The sequence below is a fragment of the Dermochelys coriacea genome, chromosome 4 (genome assembly GCF_009764565.3).
Source record: "Dermochelys coriacea isolate rDerCor1 chromosome 4, rDerCor1.pri.v4, whole genome shotgun sequence".
Classification (NCBI taxonomy): domain Eukaryota; kingdom Metazoa; phylum Chordata; order Testudines; family Dermochelyidae; genus Dermochelys; species Dermochelys coriacea.
The window spans coordinates 54,382,768-54,401,628 of NC_050071.1; the positions used below are offsets into that span (position 1 = coordinate 54,382,768).

General features: G+C 40.0%; 1 protein-coding gene across 1 annotated transcript in view; it reads right to left on the bottom strand.

Annotated features, from left to right (window-relative positions):
- Positions 1-18,861, bottom strand: part of INPP4B (inositol polyphosphate-4-phosphatase type II B) — a 521,268-nt gene that overhangs the window by 79,689 nt on the left and 422,718 nt on the right. Inside the window, 1 exon segment of the mRNA XM_043513204.1 lies at positions 16,861-17,008. Coding sequence (XP_043369139.1) covers positions 16,861-17,008 — 148 coding nt within the window.

Consider the following 18,861-nt stretch of genomic DNA (forward strand, 5'->3'; position numbering starts at 1 on the left):
ACGTTAATACCTACATCACTATACTAATTAATAAAGTACTTTTTAAGATCTAAAAGCATGGAAGTTCTAAATATTATTCTCCTCAATTATCAGAAGTGCTTAAAACCTTGGTTTTATATTTCACACAAAAGGTGGCACCACCAATAGCACCATGCTCATGAATGTCATGATAATCATTAAAAAGAAAAGGAGTACTTGTGGCACCCTAGAGACTAACAAATTTATTAGAGCATAAGCTTTCGTGAGCTACAGCTCACTTCATGAAGTGAGCTGTAGCTCACGAAAGCTTATGCTCTAATAAATTTGTTAGTTTCTAAGGTGCCACAAGTACTCCTTTTCTTTTTGCGAATACAGACCAACACGGCTGCTACTCTGAAACATGATAATCATTGGAGATTCAGTAATTGGAATCTCTCTCTAGATCTAGTAATGAACCAAAACCACTTCCTGCAGCACGCACCTGAGCATAGATTCATAGATAGATTCATAGATACTAAGGTCAGAAGGGACCACTCTGATCATCTAGTCCGACCTCCTGCACAGCGCAGGCCACAGAATCTCACCCACCACTCCTATGAAAAACCTCACCCATGTCTGAGCTATTGAAGTCCTCAAATCATGGTTCAAAACTTCAAGGAGCAGAGAAGCCTCCCTCCAGTCAACCATGCCCCATGCTACAGAGGAAGGCAAAAAAACCTCCAGGGCCTCTCCAATCTGCCCTGGAGGAAAACTCCCTCCCGACCCCAAACATGGCAATCAGCCAAACCCTGAGCACATGGGCAAGATTCACCAGCCAGATACCCAGGAAAGAGTTTTCTATAGTAAATCAGATCCCATCCATCTAATATCCCATCTCAGGGGATTTGGCCTATTTACCTGAATATTTAAAGATCAATTACTTACCAAAATCCCATTATCCCATCATACCATCTCCTCCATAAACTTATCGAGTAGAATCTTAAAACCAGATAGATCTTTTGCCCCCACTGCTTCCCTTGGAAGGTTATTCCAAAACTTCACTCCTCTGATGGTTAAAAACCTTCGTCTGATTTCAAGTCTAAACTTCCTGGTGGCCAGTTTATACCCATTTGTTCTTGTGTCCATATTGGTGCTGAGCTTAAATAATTCCTCTCCCTCTCCTATATTTATCCCTCTGATATATTTATAGAGAGCAATCATATCTCCCCTCAACCTTCTTTTAGTTAGGCTAAACAAGCCAAGCTCCTTAAGTCTCCTTTCATAAGACAAGTTTTCCATTCCTCGGATCATCCTAGTAGCCCTTCTCTGTACCTGCTCCAGTTTGAATTCATCCTTTTTAAACATGGGAGACCAGAACTGCACACAGTAGTCTAGGTGAGGTCTCACCAGTGCCTTGTATAACGGTACTAAAACCTCCTTATCCCTACTGGAAATGCCTCTCCTGATGCATCCCAAAACCGCATTAGCTTTTTTCACAGCCATATCACATTGGCAGCTCATAGTCATCCTATGATCAACCAATACTCCAAGGTCCTTCTCCTCTTCCGTTACTTCTAATTGATGCGTCCCCAACTTATAGCTAAAATTCTTGTTATTAATCCCTAAATGCATAACCTTACACTTCTCACTATTAAATTTCATCCTATTACTACTACTCCAGTTTAGAAGGTCATCCAGATCCTCCTGTATAATATCCCGATCCTTCTCCGAATTGGCAATACCTCCCAGCTTTGTATCATCTGCAAACTTTATTAGCACACTCCCACTTTTTGTGCCAAGGTCAGTAACAAAAAGATTAAATAAGATTGGTCCCAAAACCGATCCCTGAGGAACTCCACTGGTAACCTCCCTCCAACCTGACAGTTCGCCTTTCAGTAGGACCCGTTGCAGTCTCCCCTTTAACCAATTCCTTATCCACCTTCTGATGTTCATATTGATCCCCATCTTCTCCAATTTAACTAATAATTCCCCATGTGGCACGGTATCAAATGCCTTACTGAAATCTAGGTAAATTAGATCCACTGCATTTCCTTTATCTAAAAAATCTGTTACTTTTTCAAAAAAGGAGATTAGATTGGTTTGGCACGATCTACCTTTTGTAAAACCATGTTGTATTTTGTCCCATTTACCATTGACTTCAATGTCCTTAACTAATTTCTCCTTCAAAATTTTTTCCAGGACCTTGCATACTACAGATGTCAAACTAACTGGCCTGTAGTTACCTGGATCACTTTTTTTTCCTTTCTTAAAAATAGGAACTATATCAGCAATTCTCCAATCATTCGGTACTATTCCTGAGTTTACAGATTCATTAAAAATTCTTGCTAATGGGCTTGCAATTTCAGGTGCCAATTCCTTTAATATTCTTGGATGAAGATTATCTGGGCCCCCCGATTTAGTCCCATTAAGCTGTTTCAGTTTCGCTTCTATCTCTGATATGGTAATATCTACCTCTATATCCTCCTTCCCATTTGTCATGCTACCATTATCCCCAAGATCCTCTTTAGCCTTATTAAAGACTGAGGCAAAGTATTTGTTTAGATATTGGGCCATGCCTAGATTATCTTTAACCTCCGCTCCATCCTCAGTGTTAAGCGGCCCCACTTCTTCCTTCTTAGTTTTCTTCTTATTTATATGGCTATAGAACCTTTTACTATTGGTTTTAATTCCCTTTGCAAGGTCCAACTCTACTCGACTTTTAGCCTCTCTCACTTTATCCCTACATCTTCTGACCTCAATTAGGTAGCTTTCCTTGCTGATCCCTCCCATCTTCCACTCCCTGTATGCTTTCTGCTTCTTCATAATCACCTCTCTAAGATGCTTGCTCATCCAGCTTGGTCTACAACTCCTTCCTATGAATTTTTTCCCCTTTCTTGGGATACAGGCTTCCGATAGCTTCTGCAGTTTTGATTTAAAGTAATCCCAGGCCTCCTCTACCTTTAGATCCATAAGTTCTTCAGTCCAATCCACTTCCCTAACTAATTACCTTAATTTTTGAAAGTCAGCCCTTTTGAAATCAAAAACCCTAGTTGCAGATTTATTTTTGTTAATCCTTCCATTTAGTTTGAACTGAATTAGCTCATGATCACTTGAGCCAAGATTGTCCCCTACAACCATTTCTTCTATGAGGTCCTCGCTACTCACCAAAATTAAATCTAAAATGGCATCCCCTCTAGTCGGTTCAGCAACTACTTGATGAAGGAATCTATCAGCTATCGCATCTAGGAAAATCTGAGCCCTATTATTATTACTAGCACTGCTCCTCCAGTCTATATCTGGGAAGTTAAAGTCTCCCATGATCACGCAGTTTCCATTAGTATTTACTTGATTAAAGACATTAAAAAGGGTGTTATCCATATCCAAATTAGATCCCGGAGGTCTATAGCACACCCCAAGCACTATCGTAGGAGAGGCTTTACTAGTTTTCTTCCCCAATGTAATTTTTGCCCACACGGACTCTGTCTTATCCATTGCATCGCTTCTTATTTCTTTACATTCTAACTCATCGTTGATATACAATGCTACTCCACCCCCTTTACCTTTGTTTCTGTCTTTCCTAAACAGCACATACCCTTCAATACCTGTAGTCCAGTCATGACTACTATTCCACCATGTTTCTGTTATCCCTATAATATCTGGTTTCAATTCCTGCACCAGTAGCTCTAGTTCCTCCATTTTGTTACCTAGACTCCTCGCATTGGTGTACAACATCTTAATTTTTGCTGTTTGGCCTCGCTCACATTTTGTACCCTATTAGGCACAGTCATTCTACAGCCAGTATAACCTATTAGACTAGTATCCACACCGCCCTCGCTCCTTATATACATTCTCCTACCCATGGCTGTATCCTTTCTTACTTCATCTTCTTCCCTCTCAATGCTAAAATCTGGCGTGGAGATTTTCTGGACATCTCCCATCCATCTCCCCCCAATTCCTAGTTTAAAGCTCTCTTTATCAGTTGTGCCAGCCTCGATCCTAGAAGTCTATTTCCTTCCCTACTCAGATGAAGTCCATCCCGAGAGAACTGACCTCTGTCCGTGAATGCCTCCCAGTGGCCATACATCCCAAAGCCCTCCTTATAGCACCACTGCCTAAGCCATCTGTTGACAGTCATAATCTTGTCAGACCTCTGTTGCCCTTCTCTAGGAACAGGAAGGATCCCGCTAAAGATCACCTGAGCCTCAATTTCCTTAAGTGTCTTCCCCAGCCTAGCATAGTCTCCCTTGATACTTTCCAGCGAGAATCTGGCTGTATCATTTGTTCCCACATGAAGGATAATTAGGGGATTCTTTCCCGCTCCCTTGAGGATCCTTTTCAACCTCAGGTCTACATCCCGTATCTTAGCACCCGGAAGACAGCACACCCTTCTATTCTCAGGATCAGCTCTAGTTACAGGCCTGTCTATTCTTCTCAATAAAGAGTCCCCGATCACATAGACCTGCCTTTTCCTGGTGACAGTGCTATTCTCCAGTCTCTCCCCTGTTCCCTCTGGTTGCAAGTTCTTTCCATTCCTATTTTCCCTTACAATCCTCTTCAACCCATCCTGTATCCTCCTGGGGCTCATATTTGGTGTAGTCTCCCTTGACTCTTCCCCTTTTTCTATAGGACTAGCCTCTCTTCTCTTCTTCCTTACCCTTCCACCTTCAACAAGTACCTGCTGAGCCCCTTCTTCATTTTCCAACTCTGCAAACCTGTTCCTAAGCTCTATTTCTCCTTCACTAGCCCGTCTTTTTCTCTGCCTGGTTCTTTGAGTCACATGTTTCCACTGACCACTTTCCTCATCCAGTCTCCCCTCAAAATTCCCCAGCCCTGCTTCCATCTGCGAGTCTGAGCTTTTCCCTTCAGATACCTCATATCTTTGCTCCATCATCTGCTCAAACCCCTTCCTAAACTCAACCAGACTTTCCACCTGCATCTCCAAACCTCGGATCTTTTCCTCCATCAGCTCTATCAGACGGCATTTCATGCAGACAAAACTCTTACCGGTTCCCCCCTCCAGGATCATGTACATACCACAGCTTCCACATCCAGTCATCCTCAATGTGTCTTTCACTGCAGGAGTCACTCCCACAGCTGCCTCTGTATCTGTCATCGCCTTCCCACCTAAGTCCTGTTAATCTGGGAAACACAAGCCACACCAAAAAGACCACCCCCCCCAGCAAAAGCAAACCCCAGACAAGCACAATATAATCTCCCCTTGCAAAGTCCCACTCAAACTCCCCTGTTTAGAGCTCTGTTTGCTAGCTCCTGTGCCGCTGCAGCAGTCTCTGGACATCTCCCTGCAACTGTGTTTGTCATGTCATCGCCCACACAGTGATGAAAACAGGACATGCCTGATTAATTAACTTGATCTCTGAGAGTTGACCTTGTATATTGAATAAACAAGGGATTCTTAAGGATCATTTTCTTTTTTTTTTTAAATCAAAAATTTTAACACTGAATATCTAAAAATATCTCAATTCCTGTTGAATTATTAAGTTCCACAAACACTATGAAATGCCAGTACTATGAACACTATGAAATGTCACTTACAATATACATCTGTTTAGTTATTTTTTAAAAAGCAGTTTTCCAAAATCTCTAGACTCACTACATTTAGTCTGATGATCTAGGAGGAACACATTAAGTTTTGGACAATACTAGAATGTTATTCTAGAATATAAACAGAATTGCTTTTTTCCTGCAGGGTACAAGATAAAATTATTCAAACTGAACTACATTACTTGTACCAATCATCTGATTGATTGTTTACACTGAACTTTTGTTCATTCATTCAACACAGAATATGTTTAATCTCCAGTAGGTGGAGCTAGAAAATAAGTCTGAAACAGGATTGCATTATCACTTATCATTCCCCATTATAAAATTAGAATAGCCCTTTACGTTTAGAAACTAGGGAATTTACCCATTGAACAATAAAGTCTCATATTTATTTTAAGTTTTTTTAAAAATAAAGATTCGTTCTTGAATAAGTACCAGACTGCCTGGCCTGGAGACACCAAAGGCAACAGCAGTACAAGCGTCCCCTCTGTGTCCTGTTAATATGCCTCTAAGAGTAGTCTCCATGATCATTCAACCATTGGCATCTCTTAAAAACACCCAAAAGGATGCCAGTTATGATGGTGGATTTTCAGGTGCAGACACTTTTCCACTAGAAACTGAACTGAGATCACCAGCTCATTCCACATAGATCTCTGAACAGCCATCAGAAACAATTTTGGTAGCCGCTGCATTGGGCCTGATTTGAATCAAGAGGTGAATAACTCCTATTATCCTATTACCAGTCTCAGGAGCCTTCCAGTCCCATGCACAACCGTATTTTAGTAGGATTTATATACACAGTTCATATAAATTTTAGCACAAGTTGTCCATGTCAATACCCAGTGGACCAAGTTGTGTCACACACACACACACACACACACACACACACACACACACACACACACACACACACACACACACACACCCCTCTGAGTGTAAACTGTACATGACCACAAGATATTAATCTCATTTATATTCTCAATTTTCATCCCAAACACACACAGAAGGGGTAAAAGTGAAAGGTGAATTCAGCTTTTTAGCTCTAAATAGTATGTTAAGACCATTCACTCAGGAACAACTAGATATTTTTATTTTCAGTCTTTGTGTGCACTGATAATGGCAGTTGCAGTCAGTGCTGTTGCTGCTTCAACCTCTGCTTTCACTTCATACTTTTTATGCTACTTAAAAAGTGTTATTTTGGTTAGCTAACTGCTTAACAAGCTGAGGAAGTTGAGGGTAACTTGCCAGAAATTTAACCATTTTAAAAACTGACAAAGCTATGCTCAAATAATATTTTAATAAATTCAACTATGAATTTTTTGCTTTTGCACAATGAGCTCTTTACTGCTATTAGGCTGCTTTTGGGAACCAAAGTCTATATGATTTATATGAACATCCTCTCCCCCCCCACACACATACACTATACTTCGGAGTTTATTACAGAGTTCAGCACACTTGGCTAGAGTAAAACTGTCTCATATCTGAGAGTATGTCTATGCTGCAATAAAACACCTGTGGCTGGGCTGTGTCAACTGACCTGGGCTCATGGGGGTTCAGACTGTGGGGCTATGACATTGCAGTGTAGATGTTCGGACTCCCTCAGCACTCTCATGGGGCCCCAGAGTCCAGGCCTGAGCATCTACACTTCAATTTTATAGCCCAGTGAGCCAGAGTCAGCTGACACAGGCCAGCAGCAGGTGTTTTACTGCAGGGTACACACACCCTGAGGGGCTTTACAGGAGTACTTTATGAAGAGAAAACACTTTTGTTTGAGAGCATGAGCCAGATTCAGCCTTAGGTTCTGATGTCTTATGTAGTCATAAGTTAGGGTATTGGGAGAAGCCATGAGAAGAATGCAGTGGTAGAAGGTCCCCACAGCTTCCCCTCTGTCACAGAGGCTGCAGTCAGACAGCACAGCTTCAAACTGCGTGTTGCTGTCCTGGAGGGGGCATGGCCTGGAAAGCCAAAAGGCAGTCTTGATTGAGAACACCTCAGAGTCAGTCTGCAGCAGAGCAGTGTGGTTACTATGGAATCTTGATTACAACATAAAGCTGTACTTTCCTAATGGAATTCCTAAGGGAAGGAAGTGGTGGAAACTACCGCTCCCCAGACCAGCTGTGCATACTAAGCACAAATACTGACCCTTCAGACTAATACAAGGAAGATATTCACAGCAAAAGCAAAGGCTTGATAGAAGTCAGGCACCTAGGGCCATGTAAAAAAAACAAAAACATGTCCACGATTACAGGCCAAATTTGTCTGTGCAATAACCATGACTGTACATGCAAATTGTCTGGCATTCAGCTGGGAATTTCTGCATCCCAATACCCAAGTTGCACGTGCACAGTGGTAATTGCTCATAGAAATTAGGCACACTACATTTGGATATATACTTTTGGGCATGGTCATAGACTCATGACCTTTTCAAATACAGGCCCACTATGTGCACAGCCTAACTGGGCCCTTTAATAAGAACTGAAATATACTAGCAGTGAGCTAGCAAAACCCCATGCTTCTCTCTTACTTTTCCCAGCAACATACTTAGTGGATTCAGATGCGGCTAATGCTATCTTTGCTGTCAAAGACCATATACTCCTTTCTGTAAAGGGAATGAAAATGCTACAGACTTCTGTGGCTTTCAACTGCCTCAAAATTAAAATGGTATGAAATTAAAAACCAGGAGAGTTGAATGACAACAGAAAGCAGAAGGAAGTGGGAGCTATGACAAAGAAAAGGTAACTGGGCTGTACACCATGAGTAATTTCACTATATGCTCTATCTAATCTCTTTCACTTTTATTTACATGAACTATGTAAATAAACTTCTCGGAGACAGGATATGAAATAGGTCAAAGGACAATGAAGGAACAAAAAGTGCTGTCTTAATATCCAAAATTAAACAGGTTAGATATCATCAATGTCTCAAGGGAAGAAGCAGAAAAAACATGCTTCACATGCTACCAAATAATGAACCCTCTTAGACCAAAGTTTATTATAAACATGATAGAAATAATTATTCTCAGGTAAACGTCTTAAAAAAGAGAGTCCAGAAATCTTATTGATCATGGTTCAAATATTTTATATATTAGTATTATAAAATTACAGTTAATTTCTTCCTCTTTCCAATGAGGACTTAGAGCTAGGTTTAACTCAAAGACAGTACCTAAGCCCTTTGGAAAGGGATCATGTCTTATCACATATTTGTGCAGCATTTAGCACAATGGGACCCAAATCCTGAGAAGACCTCTGAGTATTACTGCAGAAAATATAATAAAATAATAACAGCTTCACCTCTTTGCTGTGTGGAAAGCGGAAACTGCTGTAATGTTTATTTTAACTGCACAACTTTGATGCTAAAGTGGAACAATTTACAGTTTATGGAGATTGCTATTCTACTGCCAAAAACCTAAAATTTCCCATATAATCACAGTGATTAACAATGGATGCTGAAACCATCTGACAAAACACAAATATGAGTGTGCCCTCAGAAATCAGAAGCCATACAGAAAATAAATGAAGAAGGCTGATAACCAGGGACAGGAGGCGAGTCAAATCTAAAACACAAAATAGAAATGGGGGGGAGGCTAGGGGGAGGAACAAGAAAGACTAAAATAATGGATATGAGAGAGGAGTATATAAGGGCTGTGGAAGTAGAAGAATAAAGGGGTTGCACAGGAAGACTACAGAAAAGGAAAGACAGGGAAGAGAAGACGCACAGAAAAAGGAGAAACACGTGAGAAAAGTTTATGGAAATTTCCAAGCTCCTGCTCCTGAAAGTAGATGGTGTCTGATGATTGCAGAAAATACGTTTTCACTGGGGAACTTTTATGCAGAAAACTATTTCCTTCAGGAAGAAAACTAAAAAGGGAACATGGCATGGTTTCAAATTCCCACCAGTTACTCTGTCACAGAGAAAGACACTGGTTCAGGTTCAGAAGCACCTGGTTCCCTAGAGCACATAATTACAAAAGTGCTCCAATCTAGAGCTGTGGGATCAATTTCAGTGATCTATCCTATCAGTCTGTGCACCTACAAAAAGTAAGATCTACATAAGGATGAATGTAGAATCCTGTGCTTGCATGAGAGCAAGCTACTGTATGGTACACACTGGTAACACTGAAATCCTTAAAAAAGGACTTTCACAGTTTGAGTACTATGAAATAAATGGGAGAATAAGAATTTAACGTTATCAAGTAATTTTCCCTAGCAAAACACTGAAGCTTAAGAAACAATGTTCTCCCTTAAAATCCATCTTCTCTTTCTGTTTTATCCTGCAGTGAAATCATAATCCTGTGCTGATGACACCATAGTCTGTTACCTTGGAAACTGATATCTCAAATTCAGCCTTAAGAATATACTCAACAGTCAGACTGTAAGAAAAGATAGATTAAGGAGGGCATAAATCCTTCTTTGAAGGTAAGTATCTATGAGAGGGAAAAAAGCCAAAAGGTAAATGTAGTCACATTTTAAAATTTAGGAAATTTCATACAATGGATATGTTATGCACCCTAAAATTCAGGAAATATATACTCAGAGGATGCAAAGAAAGTGAAACCCTACCTTTTCACCCTTTGGGTATGTATTATGATGCAGTCCTTAATTACTGGAACACATCCTATTGCTCAGATAATCCAGTAAATTATCATAACATTTTCTACAACCTTAGATACATAGGTGTAGAAGCCTGTAAGATTTTTTTCCATTTTTTAATACTTACACTAATTTTATGTCATAATGATCAAATATATCTTTATTGAGAGTCCTTTTATATGATCAGTTCTTTTCTCTATAAAGTACATATTTTAATAATCTGGTTATCACTTCATGTGGTATATATATTTTCCTTTCCAGCAACAGCACAGCTTTTCTTATAGGATCAATTTCGGGACTGAGCTAGTCAACTAGGAAGCTAACTGAGTTAACTGGGGACCTATGAATGCTGGTATTTTTATATTACTACTCAGTTTTGTTATGCTTAGGTTGTGGTATAACATGTAAGTAACATTCATTGAGAAATGTTCATATAAATGACTTTCATGGACTTTGTCTTGCATACACAAAATATACAGCACTCCAAGATATAAATGTGTATTTATGGCTGTAAAATATCATGGTATTATGCTGGATTTCTTGAGAAATAGTATGACATCATGTAATGTAACCAAAGGCTACACATACCCTAGGGAGCAGAATTCCAAAATTCAGTTTATCACCTTGACTGTGGCATTTCCTGACTTCTGTGTACATAACCATACATCTTTAATCTTCCACCTCACACTCAAAACAGAGAGAGAGAGAAAAATCAGCTTTAGGCAGAGATCAGGCACGGAAAATTTTGGCCTCAAAAGGCGAAAGTTTCAGAACATTATCAGAAATGGAAAACAGGAAGGTATACTAGAGTCTATTACACAACCTGAACTACACCAATTCCTACTGTTCTCCAATACCTGAAAGCTTTCCACACTGTGGAGATAACTTTTTAAAGTAAGTTCTATAATAGCAGGCAACTTTCAAAACATTTCAGTTTCTAGGTCTACCCTTCCCAGCTCCACTTTAAGTCATCAAAATTTAATGCAGAAATGAAGCCACACCTCCTGAAAAATAAAATATAACAAAATAAAGAACCTACAGTTTACAACTAAGTACATGTTGAAGAAATCAAAAAAAGGTCTTTAAAAGGCCACAATTCTGTTCTCATTGAAGTCAATTCATATGAACTTCACTGGGAGCATGGTCAGACCCTTAGTAAACATATGAGAAGAAATAAGGGCAGAATTTAAAAAAAAAGAAGAAGAATTTGCTTCATTGTCATAATTACTACAAGGTTTGTTTATTCGTGGCCTGTTTTTCAACTCTGGAAGAGATTTTATGAGCGGAACCAATTATGTCTCCTGTAATTTCCTCAGATTAAAAACAGTACTGTTGCTTAGCGTAGGACAATATCTTCATTTTGCTTGGAGAACATTTATCACATTTCTTAAATTCCTTTCAAGCTAAACATTTTTGGGGGAAGGTAATTCAAAGTAGTTTTGAATTTGAGAGAAAGACTCTAATCAACTTTTCACATGGCTTTGTAAATTACGAGCCTGAATGTAAGCAAAGAGCACCTTTTGTCCCTTTGTTATAGCTAAAGGTACAATATCATAGAAGAGACTAGTCAAATATCTTTCAATCAGAGAGTACCACAAGGAAAATGTTCATGAGGCTTGAAAGAGCAAGGGAAAAATGAACTTTTAAAACTTATACTTCTCTAATTTCTTATTTTTGTGGACAGAGGACTTCCAAAACACATACACAAAGTTCTAAGTTTCTTTCAGTTAAGGTAAACAAAATTAAAGTAATGTAAAATCTTGCTCTACAGCCAAAATGATCCATGCCATCTGGAAAACAGATAGAGAACTGTACATATGTAACACACAGGTAGAATAACAGAAGCCTCATTTGCAAAACCAATCCAATATTCATTATTAAGAAATCTACTATTACTTCATGATGTTGAAGAAAACAGATAAGAGTTAATTATCATCACAGGGGAGAGGGGAGAAAAAGAGGAACAGTTTGCCACAAGAACATCTAAGATTCAGTTTTGCTGTCTTTATCAGACCCAGGACTATTGAGTTTCCCTTCCTGAAGACAGTTTCAAACTGAAGACTATTTCTAGCTGATCAGTGAGATTTTGTACCTCACTCCAACGTACAAGGAACATTGTTCCGAATCCATATACTGTGCCCACCACTCCACTCCCACAAATTATTACTGGAGAATAGACCAAAAAAGAATAGACTAAAGACTAAAGAATAGACCAAAAAATTGCCACCCATTCTCCTGACCTTGCAGCTGAGGTAGAGTCTCACCTGCTATAGAGAGAAACTCTCAGAAGCAAATGTAACAGGTAAGAAAAGTTCCATCTCTTTACTGTAAAAAGTGACATCTCTTTACTTGAGAGTGACACATTTGATGCAGAAACTTTGGATGCCAGACTTGGCACAAATCTCTGGTATTGGTAAATAAATTGGCCTTCCAGCAGAGCTGACCCACAACATTTTGGCACCTGAGGTGGGAAGCTCAAATGACACTCCCATGCCCCCTCGCTTGGGCGAAAACTTTGGAAGGTCTCAATTCTACCTTCTTCCTGTTTTACTCCTCTCATGGTACTGCTCTGCTACCTACCCCAATAAAGGAGAACTAACAACTTAAAATGCCTTGTTCAAAAATTTTAAGTAACAACTTTCAAAACACCTGAACAGCAAATGTAACTTTTCTTGTCTGCATAGTAAACAGTAGCATTTTTATCTGTTTGAATAATAAAAGTGGTGCTTTCTGTGCTTTCTTGGTTGCAAAGGTTTGAACTGCTTCCTGCTGACGGTACACAGTCTGGGCCAGCTCATGCTCTATTGAGATGGTTTCAAGGCCGACCAGCCTCTCCTGTGTCATTGTGGAGCGTAGATGTGTTTTTATTAACTTCAGCTTGGAGAAGCTGTGTTCTCCACTGGCAACTGTTACAGGAAGTGTTGTAGTGTGCACAAAGCAACAAAAGCATTTGGAAAGAGGGTGGTCATCTTGTCTGTGCACATATATTCCAGAACAGCTTTTGGAGTTGATCCTGCTGAAATGTATCTTGAAAGGGCTTTTATTTCATCACCTAAATCACTCGCATCAATATGGGGCATGTCATCTCATGTCAACACTGTCTCTAGTGCCCTGCATTGCTGGTGTAGGTCTTCTTCAGGTATAGTGAGGAGTTTTGGAATATCATACAACTTCCCAAATATACTGCTGTGTTCCTTGAACTGCATGAAATGTTCTTCAACTGACAGTATTGCACTATCTAGCACCTGGTTTAAGAATTCGACTTTGAATTGTTGTTTGGGGTCTCTTATGGGATTATCCCGTGCCTCGTAATAAAAATGTCTTCTTCGGTGACTCTTGTATTCTTGAATGGGTGGCGAAAATAGGTTCAGTGTGAAGTTCCTCTGCCAACTTCTGTGCACTTTTCAGAACACTTTGAAATCCCTTATCTGACCAGTAAGACTGTAGGTATGACTTTGCTTTGTCCAGTTGTTCCATTGCTCCAGATATATCAAGGTCAACACCTTGGAGTCTCTTGCTCACAACATTTATTTCAAACAGTCATGCCACAACACTAAGTCACACAGAAATTTGAAGTTATGTATGTTTGTGGTGATTCCATTTCCCTCTGCCACTGTTCTCCCATGAATAGTTCCTGCCATAGCATCATCTATCTTCCCAATTTGGTGTTTGATAGGCTTTATCGCCTTCACTCGACTTTCCCATCGTGTGGCACTCCGTGGTTTCAGTGTCAGAGAGGATGTTCCCAGATGTTGCTTCAAAATTTGTCATCGATGAGTTGATGCAGAGAAAAATACATAGATGCTTTGAATTACATTAAAAAATTCAACAGCCTCACTAGAAATTGATGCTGTATTACTGACTGCCAAGTTCAATGAATGAGACAAAAAAAGCTCTAGGATTTAACTCTCAGATACGTGTCTGCACTCGTCTGTTCTTTCCTCTCATGTTGGCACCATTATCGTAGCCCTGACCTCTCATGTCAGCTATTGCAATTCCCGTATCTTCCAGCTTTTTAAGAAGCACATTTGTCAGACCAACTCCTGTAGTATCATCAATGTCAATAAATTCTGGAAAATGGTCTCTGACAGTCACCACTGCAGGGACATTTTCACTAGGTTCTGTTGTTGTTACAAAATGCACCATTAAAGCCATTTGTTCCGTATGGCTGATATCAGGTGTGCAGGCCAGAACAACAGACTTCAGATCTTGCTGACTTCAGATCTGCCACAATCTTCCGTTCGACTTTTGTTGCCAGTAACTGTACGATCTCATTTTGAATTGTTTTTCAAGGTAGTGGCATGTATACATTTCTTGGGTGGTGACTCTTCTTAGATGCTCCTGGAGTACAGCATCAAACTCAGCCATCAGCTCCACAATTTTAAGGAAGTTTCCATTGTTTGGGACATATAGCTGATCTGAAGTGTCACGTAGTGCTAGGTTTTGGGTAGCAAGCATTCTCACAATGGCAACGAGCCTTTTCAGAACATTTTGCCAGTGAAGAGACTCAGATGCAATCTTCTCTTGATGCTGATCATCTATGGTAGCTTTTAACCTTAGTCTGATCTCAAGCTCTTTCCACATCTGAAATGCTCTCTGGTGATTTGCTGCCTTCTCATGGCATGCCAGATTTCTAGCCAGATTTTTCCAGTCCTTTGTTCCTGTAGAACCCAATGTGGGTGGAACATTAGACTGGAAGAGTTTGCAACAAAAACGGTATGCAGCATTCTGGGTTTTTGAGTACATAAGCCATGGCCTGTGCACTTTGTCATCATTGGGGATTTCACGCCAGTAATGTGTTGGATAGAAACTTCTATTTTCATTGTCTTTGGGGAACATGAAGTTTTTCACTTGCTGTGACCCATGCAGTACAAGGAAGTCCCTCAGACTACTGCTCAAGTAGGTCCACAATCCTGGATCATCTAGACTTAAGGAACTAACCTCAGCAGCAGCTGTTTCTTGCGCCTCGATCACACTCTTCTCAGATCTACACTTTTCTTCAGGAATGTGCATGGTTACATCCATTTGAGATGGAGATATGGATGCTGCTGTAGCCGCCAGGTTACCTGCACTCTAACTGGAAGATCAGGCATTTCCTCAACACTCACATCCTCACTGGGGCCAGAAGGCTCACCGTGAACATTTTTATCTATGTATCTCAGGAGAGCTCCTTCCTGCTTAGATAGAAAAGCTTCCTTTGCTTTCTTTCTTTTTCTGAATGCTGCCCCAGAGGGGCGTTTTCTTCTTTCACTCATGACTGCTGTTCTGTGCCAGCTATAGTGGCTCTCAACACTCAATTGAAGGGGACAAATAAGCTGGCTGGTAGTAGGGCCTGAGTGAGGGAAGATATCAGTGTCTTAAGGCCTAACTGGCTCCTACTACTTCAGTTGACTGCCTGTTCTCCTCAAGTGGGTTCAGGGAAGCAGGAAGAAACAGGAAGCTCCCTGAGAAGCTGGTGTTAATTAGTTAATCAGGCTTCTGGGAGTGCTAGAGAGGTACAAAGAGGCTCCTCCTCTCTCCCTGCAGCTCCTGCTGCTTTCTGTTATTCCCTCTCACCTTTTCTCCTGCCTGCCTGTTGTCTCTTGTGCCCTCCTTTCTCCAGCACAGCATTCCACCATCTCTGTGTATCTAGAGCAGAGAGAATACATATACACCAGCAACAGACACAATTTTCTACGCTCTGGGTCCTAGTGGCACTCCTCAGAGTCTGGCACCTGAGCCAGCCACCTCAGTTTGCCTCATGGTAAGGCCAGCTCTTCCTTCCAGCTGCATTAAAATTAGGGCTACGGCTAAAATCCTAGCATCAGTACACAAATGGAATGGAATAATAGCTTTAACTAATTAAATGAACAAATCTTATAAAATTTCTAATAATTTAAATATTGTTGATCTAAAACCAAGTCATGAAAATGTGGGAAACACACAAAGAAGTAATTACAGGATAAAATAAAACATGGAACCCAAATCATGCACTGTCCCACTAAATAAAAGGAAGAGTAGATTTTCTAGCAGCTTGCAGCCCAGAATTTGGTTCTGCTTCCAAGACCCTTTCCTTCAGTCTTGGAATACCATACACCTTCAAAGAAGCACTTTTACATTCATTGCAACATACACAACACAAGATTCTCATCTCAGATTTATACTGCAGATCTTGACTTCAATATTTCACTCTCTCTGCAAATGAAAACACTTAGAAATCCAGGCATTTAGGAAGAGCAGAATAATGGAGCCAAGAATCACCAGGTGGATCTGAGAGAATTTTCTCCACAGCATTTTGTTAAATCACCCTCTACCTAATATCTAGCTCTGCAGAAACTGCTGCATTCACAAAAGAGAAGCAACTTTATCTTTAAAAAATTATTTGATTTTGGAACCAGCAAAGGATTTATGAGCAAAAGACATTTTGAAAGTGTGTGTTAAAATTTCCTTAAGGTTAATGTATGCTCTTGAGTCTTTTTCTGAATGGTATTTTCAAGAAAAACCTAAAATAGATTAAATTATGTCAGAGACTTCAAAAGAACACATTGTTCTTTCAAGGAGGCTTTTATGTAGCACAAAAACTTGAGCAGTTTTTGAGTGCACAACTGAGATGCAATTTGATAAACAGCTTTCTGTCATTCAAGGCCAGGAATGTGCAAAACCATACTATCAACACTTTAATCAAAAACATTATTCACTCTTTCTATCTCATTTTTATTGTGACTTTTTCATTTTATTTACCCAGTCAATCATAAAAAAATAGGTTTCTTACCACTTGTATGAGATGATATGCAAACTGCAGATGAAGGGTCATTTTCACTTTCCTTAATGCCACTGCTGCTGTCTTCTTTTTCAAGCAGTCTGTCCACCATTGCAATAATGCAGTTTAAACTCTTCCCCACATTGGTCCACACCCTATCCTGAAAAGAGCATCAGTATCACTACTCATTATTGAAAGAAGCATAGAGAGAGATATTAGTAGACCACTGGCTTCTTAATACTGTCTACAGTAGAATTACTGAAGTGTAAAGTAAGATTAAGTGTCTACTAATTATGTAACTTAACATCTTTACACAGCATAACATCATTTCAAGAACATTTTTTCCATTGCCCGTTTCTTTGGTGTAAATAATTGAATTGGGAACTGATTTTTTTAAGGCACTGAAAACACTACATTTGTCATTCACTTCACATTCTCCAAAACCAAGGTCTAAAATCTCCTAAATATGCCCACATTGCATGTGCAGTTGCATGCAAAGTTGTCCACTATAGGTTCAATCCTGTGAGGTTCTGAGCATCCTCGCATCGGATTAACTGACTGCGATGGGAGGTGAGGGTGTTCATTACCTTGTAGGATCGGCTCTTTGTTTGCAACACCATGGTTTGCACGTGCAGCTTTATCAAAAGGACGTGCCCATTTACTGAACCCTCCATTTGCTAAAATGAGTCCTATGCTGAATAAGCAAACATAAAAATGAGAGAGGTACACCAATATTAGCAGCCTGTCTATATGCCACATTCAGCATCTAATGCAATTTCATTTTGTACATCATCTTCCATACAAATTGCAACCCATGATACTTTACAGAGTTAACCAGACATAACAAAACTGCAGAAATAATAGAGGGGGAGTGAAATCAAGAGATATAAGCACAGATGAAAAGATAAGGTCAAGTCATTTGGAATGAGACAGACTAGAATCACTATGCTGGAGAGCTACAGGAAGGCTCCTGCAGGTGTCAGAAGCTGCAGAAGAGAAGGCTCTTAGATCCACACTAGTGGGATTGCATGGAAGGACAGAAAAGAGGCCAGAGCCAGATAAGGAGACAGAAATTGTGAGACAAGTCTAATAATAGAGCTTGGAATGACTTCATTCACACTTTAAAATTAAAATGAGTCATTTGAACTGAAATAAATGGAATTGTTTGAGGAGAAAGAGGGTGAGTGATGCGATCATTCTTCTATATATGTGTGATGTAGTGCCCAGAAGTGTACTGTGTGTTTCTGTGGTGGGAGGCACGAGAATGGAGTTTTACAAGACAAAGTTAAAGAAGAGGGTAAGCAGGAGGACTTAAGCAGAGACAATGAAAGCAACATCACATATGGGCAATGCTGTGGAGGTGCGGGACGGGAAGATTCAGACATGTGTGGGAGAAGGAGAATTTAGACTCAAAAACAATACTATGGTTAGACAAATGTAAACAAATGGAAGCTGGATGGAGATACAAGAGGCTGTATTTGTGCCAGAACTTCTACTGAGGCAAACGTCTTATTAATCTAATATCTATTCTGCATTGTGTATCACCATACTTCACATCATATAATTCTGCTGTAGAATGTATTGCATTTTCAGAAGTTGCTACAATATTTCAGTACTTATGTGTATAGTTCTTAATGGTTGGCAATTCCCTGGTTTTCCAGGGTCTTTTAATGAGACACTTACTATATAACAAAGAATTTGCTAGCCACTTCCAATTTGAACCCACAACGTGTGCCCTTGTTGCCAAGAAGGCTAAAGGCATTTTGGGTTGTATGAGTATTGCCAGCAGATTGAGGGATGTGATCATTCCCCTTTATTCGACATTGGTGAGGCCTCATCTGGAGTACTTGGGCCCCACACTATAAGAAGGATGTGGAAAAATTGGAAAGAGTCCAGCAAAGGGCAACAAAAATAACTAGGAGGCTGGAGCACATGACTTATGAGGAGAGGCTGAGGGAACTGGGATTATGTAGTCTGCAGAAGAGAAGAATGAGAGGGGATTTGACAGCTGCT